This window comes from Octodon degus, unplaced genomic scaffold, assembly GCF_000260255.1.
Source record: "Octodon degus isolate 3935 unplaced genomic scaffold, OctDeg1.0 scaffold00104, whole genome shotgun sequence".
NCBI classification, from domain to species: Eukaryota; Metazoa; Chordata; class Mammalia; order Rodentia; family Octodontidae; genus Octodon; species Octodon degus.
The window spans coordinates 590,975-604,194 of NW_004524680.1; the positions used below are offsets into that span (position 1 = coordinate 590,975).

General features: G+C 53.4%; 1 protein-coding gene across 1 annotated transcript in view; it reads right to left on the reverse strand.

The window, feature by feature from the left end:
- Positions 1–4,497: 4,497 nt before the first annotated feature.
- Positions 4,498–13,220, reverse strand: part of Il17ra (interleukin 17 receptor A) — a 20,740-nt gene continuing 12,017 nt past the window's right edge. Inside the window, exons 5-13 of the mRNA XM_023723986.1 lie at positions 12,817–12,943; positions 11,810–11,857; positions 11,502–11,665; positions 10,465–10,548; positions 10,075–10,159; positions 9,367–9,378; positions 9,032–9,133; positions 6,592–6,633; positions 4,498–6,092 (exon numbers count right to left, since the gene is read on the reverse strand). Of these exons, the coding sequence (XP_023579754.1) occupies positions 4,576–6,092; positions 6,592–6,633; positions 9,032–9,133; positions 9,367–9,378; positions 10,075–10,159; positions 10,465–10,548; positions 11,502–11,665; positions 11,810–11,857; positions 12,817–12,943 (2,181 nt within the window). The 3' untranslated portion in view covers positions 4,498–4,575. The remainder of the gene's footprint in view (positions 6,093–6,591; positions 6,634–9,031; positions 9,134–9,366; positions 9,379–10,074; positions 10,160–10,464; positions 10,549–11,501; positions 11,666–11,809; positions 11,858–12,816; positions 12,944–13,220) is intronic.

Sequence of the window (13,220 nt, forward strand, 5' to 3'; positions counted from 1 at the left end):
CTGCGGGTGACACGATGTGGGAAGCTGGGGGCAGCAGTGTGGTGGTGGGGCAGTGCGAGGAGCTGCTGGCGGCTAAGAGCACGGAGCGCCCAGCACTTCCTGGCCTAGGAAGGCCAGTGCTTCTCCTGCAATCCGTCCTGGGAGACAGGCACTCCTGCCGTGCTCATCTTAGCCTAGGAAGATGGCCTAACTGCAGTGGTTCAGTTGGTGACAAGCAGGGCCAGCACCCAAGCCCTATGGTAACTGTCTCTTCTTCACAAGGAACCTTTCTGTGCCAAAATGCTCATTCCAGGAGTCCCAGGCTGCAAGATCAGCCTGCATTTCCTCCGAGCTACGGACCCTTGGGCTGCTGATTTATCAGGACAGGAGGACACCTGCTGCAGTGTCCAGACAGCATAGAATTAAAACCATCCACTGCCCTGCACATAATTCATCTCTCTCTGTGCCCATTTAGTTTTCAAAGGTAAGCGAGAACCAAGTAAAGTCTGTCACGCTTCCGCACTCACAGATTCCAGCTCAGACTTCTGGATGGATGTCTAAGTGACTAAACAAAGCCCTCAAATCCCAAGGCTGGGTGTGGCTTAGGGGTAGAGAGGTTCAGGCCCAAAGCCCTAGGTTTGATCCCCACCATTGAAAAAAAAAAAAATCCCAAAACAAACACAGGCAAACCCTCCACACAACAACAACAATAAAAAAACTTCAGGAGAAAAAAAAGAAAGAAAAAGTGAGAGAAAGAAAAAGAGAAAGAAAGAAAAGAAAAAGAAGGAAACGAGAAAGACAGAAAGAACACGCCATTTCCAAGGACCTTTCTAAGCAGGAAAGAGGAACTAGCTTTGACCTGGAGCCCTGTTCGGGTTACCATTTAGTTTGTCTAGTTACAGATTTTCTCCCCTGCATCAGGATAGAGGGCAGGGAAAAGGCAGGACACCTCTGTGGGTCAGAAGCTTGTGTGGCAGCAGCGTGTGTTTGGGCATCGGCCTTGGGTAGGTGCTCCACTGGCAGTTTGGCTGCACATGGACTGTGGAGGAAGTGGGTGGTCAGAGGGTGTAGGTGTCCATTCTGGGGTGGGGACTCTTTCACGCCAAACAGGTGGTGGTTTTCTTTAAGCGCTGCAGACTGAACCCGGCCAAGCAAGCAGTCTACCACTGAACTACGCCCACCCGCCTCTCACTTTTGTTAGCCATGGTTCAGAACAATATAAGCACGAAGACGTGGCTTTAATGAGCCATGCTGTGACAATTGTGGCACCTGCTAATAGCAGCAGATGTGCACCTCTCAGGTTGACAGAATTCCTGGCTGGTGCTTAGGGTGAGAATAACCAGCGGGAGACAGAAGTCTCCAGGGAACGGGGAGGGGATATGACAAGGAACAGAGATAACATTAAATGGCCAAGCAACGCTGGAGATTTCTAATTCCATTTGTGATATGTACAGATCAGGTGAATCTATAGGGACAGAAAATAGATTAGGGGTTGCCTAGAGATGGGGATTTAAGCATAAGAAGGGACGCCACTTCTTTTCAGGGTTAATAAGGAGTTCTAACACTGCTGATTGCTGGTGAACTCTGAATAATGCCAAGTCACAGAACTGTATAGGGCCCATTGTCAATTGTACATGAATTTAATCTCAATGAAGTTTAGAGGGGCAATCACCTGGATATAAAGTGGATGGAGGGCTAATGCCAGCTGAGGGCTTTTATTGTTATGGCCTCAAAAAGGGGCAGACAGGATTCAATGCCTGTGGGCAAGAGCTCAAGATGGCAAGGAGGCTTCAGGGCACCGGTCACAGTGGCATGGGCTGTTTTGCTGCCTGGCAGAGCCTGGGTTCACAAAATCCCATGGGTGATTCTGTACTCTGGACATTTTCTATATATTTGTGAGAAGCCAGCAAGATGTTGCAGGAAGTTTGCTTGGCATCCAGACCCAAAAATGATCAATACTAGGATTACAGAAGAAAGATGGAGCCTGAAAGACAGTGGCCAAGGTGGCTTGGTTCCCTCGCTTGCTCCTTTGCTGTGGTCGGTTAGAGGTGGGCACACTGGGACTTAGACCTTTGGTGGCACTGCTGCTGCTCAGCAAAGCCTGCCAACAGGAATGCTACAAGTTTCCTCTTTCCCTGAAAATAAGACACAGCAGGAAAATAATCAGCCTTGAGAATTAGACATCAAAAATGCCAGTCCTCCTGGCTTTGCCTTCCCTGATGTGTGCTTGGTGACTCCTTTGTAAGGCCAGGAGGGGCTGACTGGGGCTGGTATTTTTGATGTCTAGTTTTCATGGCTGTTATTTTCCAGCTAGGTCTTATTTTGGGGGAAACATGGTATAAACTATTTGATCTTCAGGATTGTGTGACTCAAAATAACTTTAGAAAGTTTTACCTAGTCAGCATGGTGGGCATGGGTGTCATGCCAGCACCCTGGGAGGCTGAGGCAGGGAAGTGCAAGTTCTAGCCCAGCCTGGGCAATTTAGTGGCAGTAAGGCTCAGTCTCAAAACACAAAATAAAGGCTGGGGATGCAGCTCAGTGTGAAGGCCTCCGGCTCAATCCCCAGTTCTTTCTTTTTTCTTTTTTGACCTTTTTGAGACAGGGTTTTGCTACACAGTTCAGGCTGGCCTTGTGCTCACTTTGTAGCTCAGGCTGGTCTTGAACTCGCAATGATCCTCCTGCCTCAGCCTCTTGAGTGCTGGGATTACAGATGTGCACCACCATGTCTGGCCAATCTCCAGTTCTATAGAAAAAACACAACAAAAAGCAAAAAGCAAAGATACTCTTTCCAAACTGTGTGTGTACCACACATAGGGTCTTTGTACTGAGTTACATACCCTGTCCTTAAATTTTAAATTCTGAGACAAGGACTCACTAAATTGCCCAGGCTAGAACCAAATTTACAATCCTCTCACCTTAGCCTCCCAGAGTACTAGGATTACAGGCTAACACGCCTATAAACTTTGTTTTTGGAGACAGAGTCTCTCTGTAGTTTAGACTGGCCTTGAACTATGTAGCCCAGGCTGACCTTGAACCCTCACAGCATTCCTCCTGTCTCAGCCTCCTGAGTCCTGTGATTACAGGCATGCACTATGCTCACTGGCACTTTCTATTTATTGGCAATTTCTCATGTAATGGGCACACACACATGCTTATGCACACAAACCCATTATATTTGCTTTCTCCCATATCCCAGAGTCCTTTGCTCTTTGCTAAAGCTGAGGAGGACAGTTAAGGACCACTGCACAGCAATGGAGAACAGGCTACCTCAAGGTCACCTGTGTGTGTCCTTTAGGACCCCCATGGAGAAACAAGCCTTTGGGAAGGAGAGTCCTAGGGAGGTACTCCAGGACAACTGCCTCACGCTGTACCCACAGTCTCTCCTCAGATGTGGTCTTGAATCTTAGGCCTTTAAATATGAGTGGCCCACTTCCTTCTGCCCCCCACAGGACCTGCCCAGATGGTTACTGTCCCCATCTCTGCCCCTACTGCAGACCCTCACTTTACTGTCCCAGGCTCCCAGCTTCTGGGGGCCCCAGGCTGCTGCTGACTGCCTGTAGCACAGAAGCTCAGGGTTCCCAACTCTGCTCTTTGCTGGACACCGTTAGGTTTGCTGTCACACATTTCTACCCTGTCCCTTTGTGATAGTGTTAGGAGGCGACCTCCAGCTCATGTTATGAAGAGTGTCCCCAGTGGGCCTCACAGGTCACAGTCCTGGCTCCCAGCCTGAGCCTCCAGGCTCTGCGCCCCCGCACCCTCCACCTCTGGCTTCTTCCCCATCCCAGCTTCCCCTCCCTTCAGGAACAGAGCATCTCCAACCACAATCCTGTGACCTAGGTCACTAGCTTCCCTGGATCCCAGACCTCACTTGTGCAGCAGCCCTCCCAGGGGGAGGAGCCTGTCCTGTGTGTCCTCGCAGCTTGCCCAGTTCGGCCTGTCTTTCGTGACTCATGTGCTGATCTGTCATTCTTGATGGATGTTATGACCCTTGCTGACCAAGGCCACATCAAGTACAATTTGTTCTTGTGTCCCAAGTGCCTAACACAGTGGCGATGAACCTGTGGCATGCATGCAACAGAGGGCTATTTATATCAATGAAAGCTCTAAAAAGTTCAGCATCAGTGGTCTAATGCATAGGTACAAAACTAATAGCCCTTGGCTCCTGGGAGGCGATGGCTTCCGGTGGGACACAGGTGACCAGGTAGTTATACAAAGCAAAGTTAAGGGGAGGAGGCCAGGGATCAGAGCCACGACATATACACTTTATTTTATTGATTTATTTTCAAGACAGATCTTCCCAGGTTGCCTGGTGAGACAGAAGTGATCTCACCACCTCAGCCTCCCAAGCAATTGGAACTATAGGCATGGGCCACTGCACGCAGGTAAGATTCCTACATTTAAGGGCCAGGGAGATAGCTCAGTGGCATACGTGTCTGCCTGGCAAGTGCAAGGTCCCGAGTTTGATCCCTGATACCACAAAAGAAAAAAAAAAGATTTCTACATAAAAAAATAGATATATACATATATACAGGCATGTAAATGCCTGCATACACACACACACACACACACACTCTCCAGGCTCAGGGCCAAGAGGCCCTAGGAGGGAGTCTGTCCTCCTGCAGTTGGCCTCTCTGACCCTCTACTGTCCCAGCCAGAGTTCTTCTGGAGCTCCTGGAAGAACAGCTGCTGCTGGAGGCTCCTCAGGGTCTGCAGATCCTCAGGAGACAGTTGGTCAGCTGGCTTCTGCAGGTCCCGATCCTCCTCCTCCTCCTCCTCCTCTTCCATTTCCGCAAGCCCATCTGGGGGCTGCGGGGAGCTCCTGGAGATGTAGCCTTGGTCAGACTGCACGGACTGCCGCTGCTCCTCTTCGTACGGCGTGCAGGGGCCCTTGAGAATGCCGACAGGTTCCTCCCACTCCACCTGGGCCTGGCTGCCCAGACTCTGCTGCAGGAGCGAGAACATCAAGTCTTCTAGCTGCGCCCTCCCACCACCCCGGTGATCAGGCGATGCCACTGGAGTGCTGCTGAGAGGTGAGTCCTTGGGGTCCTCGGGTAGGAAGAGGACACTGTTCCGCCGTGGGCTGCTGTCCCCCAGCAGCGGGCAGGCCTCACCCGCTACCACAGCCAGCCGGCTGACTGGGTTGCTCCCAACGGCGAGCCGGGCTGGTTCCACTGCGAGAGCTGCAGGGACCTGTTCAACAGGCAGCACCAGGGTCCTCAGGGGCCCGGCCTCCAGCTCCCCCACAGGCTGTAGCTTTGATGCTCGCCCTCCTTCCTCAGTGAGGCTTATATCTACCACCAGACAGCCCTCGGGGGCGGGTTCTCTCACCAGGGGCTTCTGCCTCACAATTCCCTCCCCTGGCAGCAGCAGTGGCTCTTCAAACACCTCTTCATCCAGGGAAGAGAGGTCCTGGTCATCAGGCGAGTGAAGGCTCTCACGCTCAAACCAGTCAGGACACTGGATCTGCCACTCTTGGAACCTGTCCACCGCCTCCTTGAGCTGCCTCCCACTGAGGCTCTGCGGGTAGCTGTCTTCTGCCAGCTCCTTGACGCGGCACATCTGGCCGGGCTCAAACATCTCCAGGTCCTGGATCCGGAAGTACACTTCCTCGAACTTGTCCATGAGAGGGTACCTTGAGGTGATGTTGAAGAGGTCGGGGATGTCATTCTCGCTGCTGATGCCGGTGAAGTAGCAGATGATGTAGGTGCCAAAGCAGGCTGGCTTCTTGAAGTCAGGCAGGATCATGTTCATGGCTGCTGTGAAAAGGTCCCCAGCAGGCTTCCGGTGGTCACACCGCAGCTGGATGGCAGCTTCCTCCCAACCCAGGATAGCCTGCCACTTGGCCCGGGTGCCTCGGGAACAGAGGATGATGATTTTGGAGTTACTCTCTACCATTTCCTGCTTCTGGCGGCCCACCCAAGTCATCACCCCCACCTCCGAGATGACCTGCTCTTCTAGGAGGTCAAGGGCCACTTCAGTGCCACAGGCAGTGATCAGGAACTGGGCAAACTTCAAGACCACATCCACGTAGAGAGGGTGGTCAGCTGAGTAGACGATCCAGACCTTCCTGGGCTTCAGGGGTGGGGGGCTCGGGGAAGCCACTGGCGGGGCATCTAGGGGAAACGGGAGTGAGGCCACACGCAGGGTCCTGGCACCCAGGCAGGCTGTGTCCCCTGCTGGCCAGCCCCTGAGGGACTGGGACCAAATGCACAGCCTGGCTGCTTAGTCTGAGGAGAAGCGGACTGGTGTGCCTCTTGTGAAAAAGGATCTCCCTGGCACATTCCTATGCAGGCTTTAGCCTGTGCTTTAAGTACAAGAAGAAAAAAAGGCACAAGACCTGCCTGCAGATTAGAAATGTCTGCCAGGAAGGACTTTTCTGTTTTTGTCTTTTCTAAACAAATATGGCACGCTCAGCTTCCTTTCCTTAGAGAGGTACCTGAGCAACTGAATACTTGGTATAGCAGGGCACCCTGAGAGTCCTCTTTGTGGGGTGCTGGAACGCTTCTGAAGGGCACTGAAGAGGTGCCTGGTGGGACCCACTCATCTGTCTTGAGAACCCGCTGCCCACCTTTAGAAACACATGCAAGAGCAGACAAGCCCGGGGATACTGACCGGTGTCTTTGGCGCTGTTCCCATGCTTCCCATGACGAGAGCCTGAAAGGAAAGAAATGTGGTGGAGTGGCTCAGCAAGGACCAGCTCATGGTGTGTATGCAGGAGCACGGGTCCACCCTGACATAGGACTAAGGACGAGGGGCTGCGCCCTGCGGAGGTCGCGAGAGGCTTCCGGGCCTCTGTAGGCCCGTGTGCTGGGTCTGCCGTGACCACTTGTACAGTGTGGGAAGGTTCCTGCTGCCTTGAGGATCCAGCCCTTCCTCCGTGAAACAGGTTGGGGGAGCAGTGGAGAAGAGGAGGCCTGGGAAGGGCCCGCACACCCTGCGAACTCGGCCAGCTGGGGTCCCTGTGGTTATTTTGTGGCAATGACCAGCTGGTTCCCAGATTAGGGCTGGAAGTTCCTCCTAGGCCCCTCATCACAGTGCCGGTCCCTGACCGGCCTGCGCTTTGGCTCTTGTGAGCCGACTACAGTTGATGGAAAGCTCTTCCTTGAGGTGTCCATGTGGGACACACCAGCTCACGAGGCTTCTCTCCACAAGCAGCATGCCAGGTCACTTACAAAACTTCCTCCTGACATTTCTGAGGCAAGGCAGGGGAAACCCACACGCTGAAGCAACCGTCCCTTCAGACGTGTGATGAAAAAAGCTGTGTGGAGGAGTTAACTTCCCTGGGGCAGTCGGGATACAGAATCCACAGATGACCACGCCAGAGATTTGTGTGTTGTTTGCTTTATGTGGCCATGGTCCCCAGGCCCTCAGGCAAAGTATGTGCAAGTGGTCCACTTCTAAGCTACGGCCCTAACCCTAAGCAGGAGATTCATACATTTATTTATTTATTGTCCTTTTTTTGGGTACTGGGAACTGAACTCAAGACCTCGCACTTGCCAGGCAGGCGCTGTGCTGATGAGTCGTATCGCTATGCCGTTCAGGCTGGTCTTGAGCTTACTTTGTAGCTCAGACTGGTTCCAAACTCCCAGAGATCATCTTGCCTCAGTCTGCAAGTTCTGGGATTACTGGCATGAGCCACCAGGCCCAGCCTAAGCAGGAGATTTAGAATCTGAATTTCAACCCTCACTCTTTGGGCCTTTTCTAAAACTGCTAGACAACCATCTAAGGTATGGTGAGGTGGCTGGGTGTGATGGTGCATAATCCCAGCATTCTGGGAGGCTAAAGCAGCAGGACCAGCCTGGGCAACTGAGCAATTTAATGAGATCCCATGTCATAAAAGGGGGGAGGGGAGATACTGGGGCTGCAGCTTGGTGGGAAGGTCCTACATTCTATTTCCAGTATGGGGTAAAGACAAACAGTGACGTGTCCCTGCCTGGGTGTGGGGCAGCTCAGGAAAGGTCACAGGTGCAATAGCAGCTCAGGCTGGAGGTCGGTGGTACAGCACTTGCCTGGCGTGCATGAAGTCCTGGGCTTAACCCCAGCACCGAAAAGGAAGAGCGCAGTAAGAGGAGAACCTTACAGATTATAAAGTACTAGCTGTGAGGTTATTTGACCCTTCCAATAATCCTCGGGACACAATAAAAATCCTAGCTTCCCAGACAATTGAAGCCACAGCCTGGAGTCACAGAAGAGCAGGCAAGGACTGACAGGACTCATGTTCTCCCTGACCAGACTCTGGCCAGCAGAGCAGTACTCAGGGAGGGAACTGCTGCTACCCATTCCCACCAGCACACACCTTGCCCATCTCAGTTAATTCTTACTGCACCCCCGAGAGGGAGGCATTACAGCAGTACCCCATTTTTCAGAAAGGAGAAACCAAACCTAAGGTTTGTTAAGTGACGCTTAAAGCTAGTAAGGCTGAGAGGAGGGCTACACGAGAGCTCGGGGCCCAGGGCTGGAGCCTCTCCACCCCTCCCTGCTACTCCCCATTTTCTCCCTGACCTCACATGTACAGATCTGGAGGCTGCAGGAGGGGGTTGTTCAGGCTGCTCTACCTGTCTGACTGATCGATCATTCCTCATGTAGGGATATCCTCGCCAGCTCCTTCCACCCTGTTGATTCTAATACTCTACCACCAATTTTAATAGCAATAGTTGGCTGACAGCTACTGAGCAGACGCCACATCCCACTTCCATGCTAAGAATTTATGCACATGTTCCACTAAACCCCCAGCAGGACCCATATGGTGCGGACACCATGATGCCAGTGTCCTGCCATCTTGCACAGGACACTCCCGAGGCCCTGGGCATCAAGGCACGCGCCCAGGTAGTCCGCGGGGAGGTGGTCCTGGAGTGCAGGCTGGCCCGATGCAGGCTGTGAGTTCCCAACACCCGAGTAACTGGTACGCAGTGATGGGCCGCGTGTTGGCTAAACCTGATGCCACGGGGCTGGGCTGGTGGGTGCCCTCTGAGCACAGGTTACTAACGGCCATGGTCTGGGGCTGGGACTGGAGCAGGAGAGGCGCAAAGGTGGCCCAGTCGCAGGCCCTTACCTGGCAGCCTCCACGTCAGGCAGAGGATCACCAGGATGACTGAGGCCACCAGCAGGATGGAGATGCCCGTGATGAAGATGTAGCCCCACAGGGGTATGCGATCTGTGTGGGCAGAGTGGCGTGAGACTGACGGGGCCAGTCCTGCCCCCACTCCACGATCCCCGCTCCCAACTCTGGGCTCTGCCATCTGGCCTGTGCCCGACTCTGGTAACCTCACCCCCACAGGGTTGGTGCAGGTTCAGCTCTGTCTAGGTGGTTCAGCTGGGGATTCCTGGGGCAGTGGGGGTACCCTGGGGGATGGGTCCTGACACTGGGCGAAGGACAGCTGAGCTTACCTGCAATGGAGGCTGCCAAGGATAGAAGGAAAAAGAGAAAACACTTCTTAATCATTAGCAGCCACAACAAAACCCATCCCTGATGGCTACTGAGGCTGTAGTGACCCTGAGCCTGCACCCTGCACTCCAGATAGGGGCCACGTGTGATGTGACCCTACACCAGCACCTTTAGCTGCAGGTCTAAGAACGCCTCCCCTCCTGCTGGGGAGCTGGGTTCACTCCTAGACTGGGCCACACTGGCCAGATCTGATCGGTATGGGAACTAGAAGCAAGTGGCTTCTCAAGAAGTCGGTGGTAGCCAGGGGAAGGAGCTAGCTGTTGTCCCCCACAGGCTCAGGTAGAAATGTGGGGCCCGCCATGTCCTTGGCATATGCGACCTTGGACAAGCCGTTTCACAGGCCTGTTTCCCTTTCTGTGAACCCGGGGTGGGGGCCATCTCTGTTTCACAGTACTGTAACTCTGTGTGAGGACGAGTATTGTTCTGTGACAGTAATCATCCCACTTTCTAGTCAAGGGTGAATACTCTGCCCAGAGCCACCCAGCCTGTGAGAGGTAATCAGGAAACCCCTGTGGGCTTGGTGCTAAACTCTGCTTCAGGCAGGAATCCCTTCAGGTTAAATGAACACCTCCTGCCCATTCCTAGGACCAGGCCAGGCTTCCACTCAAGTGGGCTGCCTTCCCCATGCACCCCCGAGACATCCCACCTACCTGGGGTCGGTGGCATTTCTGGGCAGTCAATAGTCACAGAATATCTCAGACAGTCATTCAGGCAGGTGCTAAAGAAGGGCTGGACCTGTGAGAGCAGAGGAGGCGCAGGGAAGAGGGGCTCTGAGAGGGAGGCGGGGCCATGTCCACCCAGGTCTCCCGGCCAGCAGAGGCTATTTGGAAGGAGTGCACCTTGGCTGAGGGTACAGTTCTCTCATGGTGAGAAGGGGTTACGGGAGCTCTACGCAGGTGAAGCTGGGAGAATGGGGAGGCGAACGCAGAGGAAGCATCTCGCCAGCCAGGGAACCCCAGATGCAGCAGCACTGGGTATGTAGAGAGCTCAATCTGTTAGCAGGAAGGTTTTCCCACACTGGCCTGCACCGCACTGCCTACCTGCACCCGGTGATGGCAGCACCAGTCAGGGTGCTGAAGATGGACTGTGATGTTGGTCCGCTGGTGGAATTCCTCCGGTCTGGGCTGGAAAGGAAATGATGGGGAGATGGGTTGAGCAAAGACTTCCTGAGCATCCCCACGATGATACTCTTGGGACCCAACCCTCTGTGGACCAGTGCATGCCACAGAAGGGCAGAGCAAGGAATGCATGTGAGATTTCTGCAGGGCGACTGGTTTTTGTCAGATCACAAGCTTGTGTAGTAACTGGTCATTTCCCCTTGAGCTTTGCCACGAATCTATGTTCATACCAGCAGGAGTACCGACAATAGCAGATTTTCTGCATTAACCTGGTTGCATTTTATTTCTTAATCTCCCCTTAGTATTTTTGGTGGAACTGGGGATTGAACTCAGGCCCTTGCACTTGCCAGGCAAGGGCTTATTCTACTGAGTTATCTCCCCGGTCCCTCCCCTTGGTCTTAATCACTACATTTTTTTCTTTCTTTTTTAAAATTTTCAAATCCCTTTTGGAATAAGGTAGACATAGTCAAATAAAAGGAGAACAGGGGACTTTGGGGGGGAGGGAAGAGCAAAGACTGGGGTGGTGGGCAGGACACAATCAACTCTATTTCATAACTAGAGAATCAGGTACAAGGTGGGGTCCCCTGTGTCTCAGCAGGATGGAAGTGGACGAACTCCACCACTGTGCCTGATGCTCTGAGCTTGTGCCAACATGGTTCTTCCAGGGCTGGCAGAGAGGAGGCCTGAGGCTTCTACAGGAGGCTTTGAACTGTGGCAGCGTAGTTAAGGAAGTGGCAGAGAATGCGGGAGTGGTGGTGCACCTGTAGCACCAGTGCTCAGGAGGCTGAGGCAGGAGGGTTGTGGGTCTTAGGGTGGCCTAGGCAACTCAGTGAGACCCTATATCAAATTTAAAAAAAAAAAAGGAAGGGAGGAAGAAAGGCAGGAAGAAAAAAAAAAAAAAAAAAAGGAGGGAGGAGGGACAGTAGAAAGGAAGGCAGGCATGGGCAGCGCTGAATTACCGCAGGTATTTGCAGTACATTCTCGAAGCAGCTGAGGTCCTCAGTGCGTGGAAAGCTGTTGAGCAGGAGCTGGTAGTGGGTGGATTCGTTCCACAGGGTGAAGCTCACCCGGAGCTGACTGGCCTGTGGGCTCTCCACAGTGATGTTGGGATCCCACAGGCTGCCTGCAAGGGCAGACATGGGCTGGGAATGAGAAGGGGCGTGCGTCCCCATGCATGCATACGCACGTGTGTGCACCCGGCCTTGCTCTGCTGCGCACCCTGGCGCCCCATGCTGTGCGCCCCGGGAAATTCTCCTCAGCCAGTTACCTGAGCTCAGACAAGATGTGGTCATCTTCATCTCGGGGTCCTTGCAGTCTGCCGTTTCAAAGAAAGAAACCATTAGGTTTCTGCCTTGGGAAGCCTGTCCTTCCAGGTTCCTGACACCGGGGCCATAGCCCCTTTGCTTCTGGGGAGCCTGCGCTGATGGCCCTGTCAGCATGACTGGGGCACCCTGGCGGCTCTGTCCTCCTCTCCCAGGATACCTCCTGACCTAGCATATTCTTCCCACACTCGTGCTGGGAGGCCCCAGAGGCCTGGTCCCCTCCAGTTGCTCCTCCCCAGGCCTGCAGCTTCGTCACCAAGGTGGCCCTTGCCTTCTCCGGGCTGTCTCCATCAGCCTCCATGGGTCCTGGTATTCCCTCATCTCTTGACTCAGCAGATCCGAACTAAGATGGTCTAACAAATCCATCTCAGACCCTGCAGAGGCTGCTGGCCCCTGGACTGTGCCTGGGGCCAAGGATCCACTGTTATAGTCCTGGGCCCGCTTCTCCCGTATCTTTGGCCAAAAGGTTTTTATTTTGGTGTAAGAAGGTTATGTGGCAGGTGTGAGTCACTGGGGAAGGACAAGGGCTGGGTCAGTCTATTTTAGGGACAGGAGGAGGCTGTGTTGGGAGACTTAGCCATTCACAAAGGATGTATATAGCCATTCTGTGCTGTCTTATGCACAGCATAAGAATGGTGAGGAAGATCCTGAGGGAGGCCAAGTTCTTCCCACAGGGCCCTGTTCTTCCCAACCTGGCTCATCTTCCCCATATTTCCTGGGCTGAGACAGAGGGAGAGGCTGGCTCCCAGCGAACCCCTGGGGTCCTGGGCCCATCTCCTGGGGGTGCTAATGGAGAACAGGCTCTGCCAGGAGAACCTGTAGTCCTACACCGAGGGCTCCCAGGTCCTGGCATCTGTGCTCTTTGCGGGCACCATGCCAGGCCAATGGAAGCCATCGCTGAGCTGAGCGACACCTACTGGTTTCTTCTCCCAGGCTTGGCGGCTGCACTCACCAGGCACGTGGACATTCCTGGACAGGTGGTTTGGGTCCCCGTCAGGGACGGGCTTTGGCAGGTGGTGAACAGTCACTTCATACTCCTGGCCAGGATCAACCACGAAGTGGTCAAAGGTAAAATGCCACTGAAGAAAAGAGAGAAAGGCATGTTGCAAGAGTCACATACAACCCTGTCTCACCCACTGTGTGCAAAGAACCTTACTGCCATCTAGTCTCCCCAGAACAATCAAAACTGGAATAAAGCAGCCACTACAACAGAATCTGAAATCAGGACACTGTAGCCTTATCCTTTATTTCCTCCACTCTTTCTTTCTTTCTTTCTTTCTTTCTTTCTTTCTTTCTTTCTTTCTTTCTTTCTTTCTTTCTTTCTTTCTGTGTGGCCAGCTCAGCCCACCAGGGGGC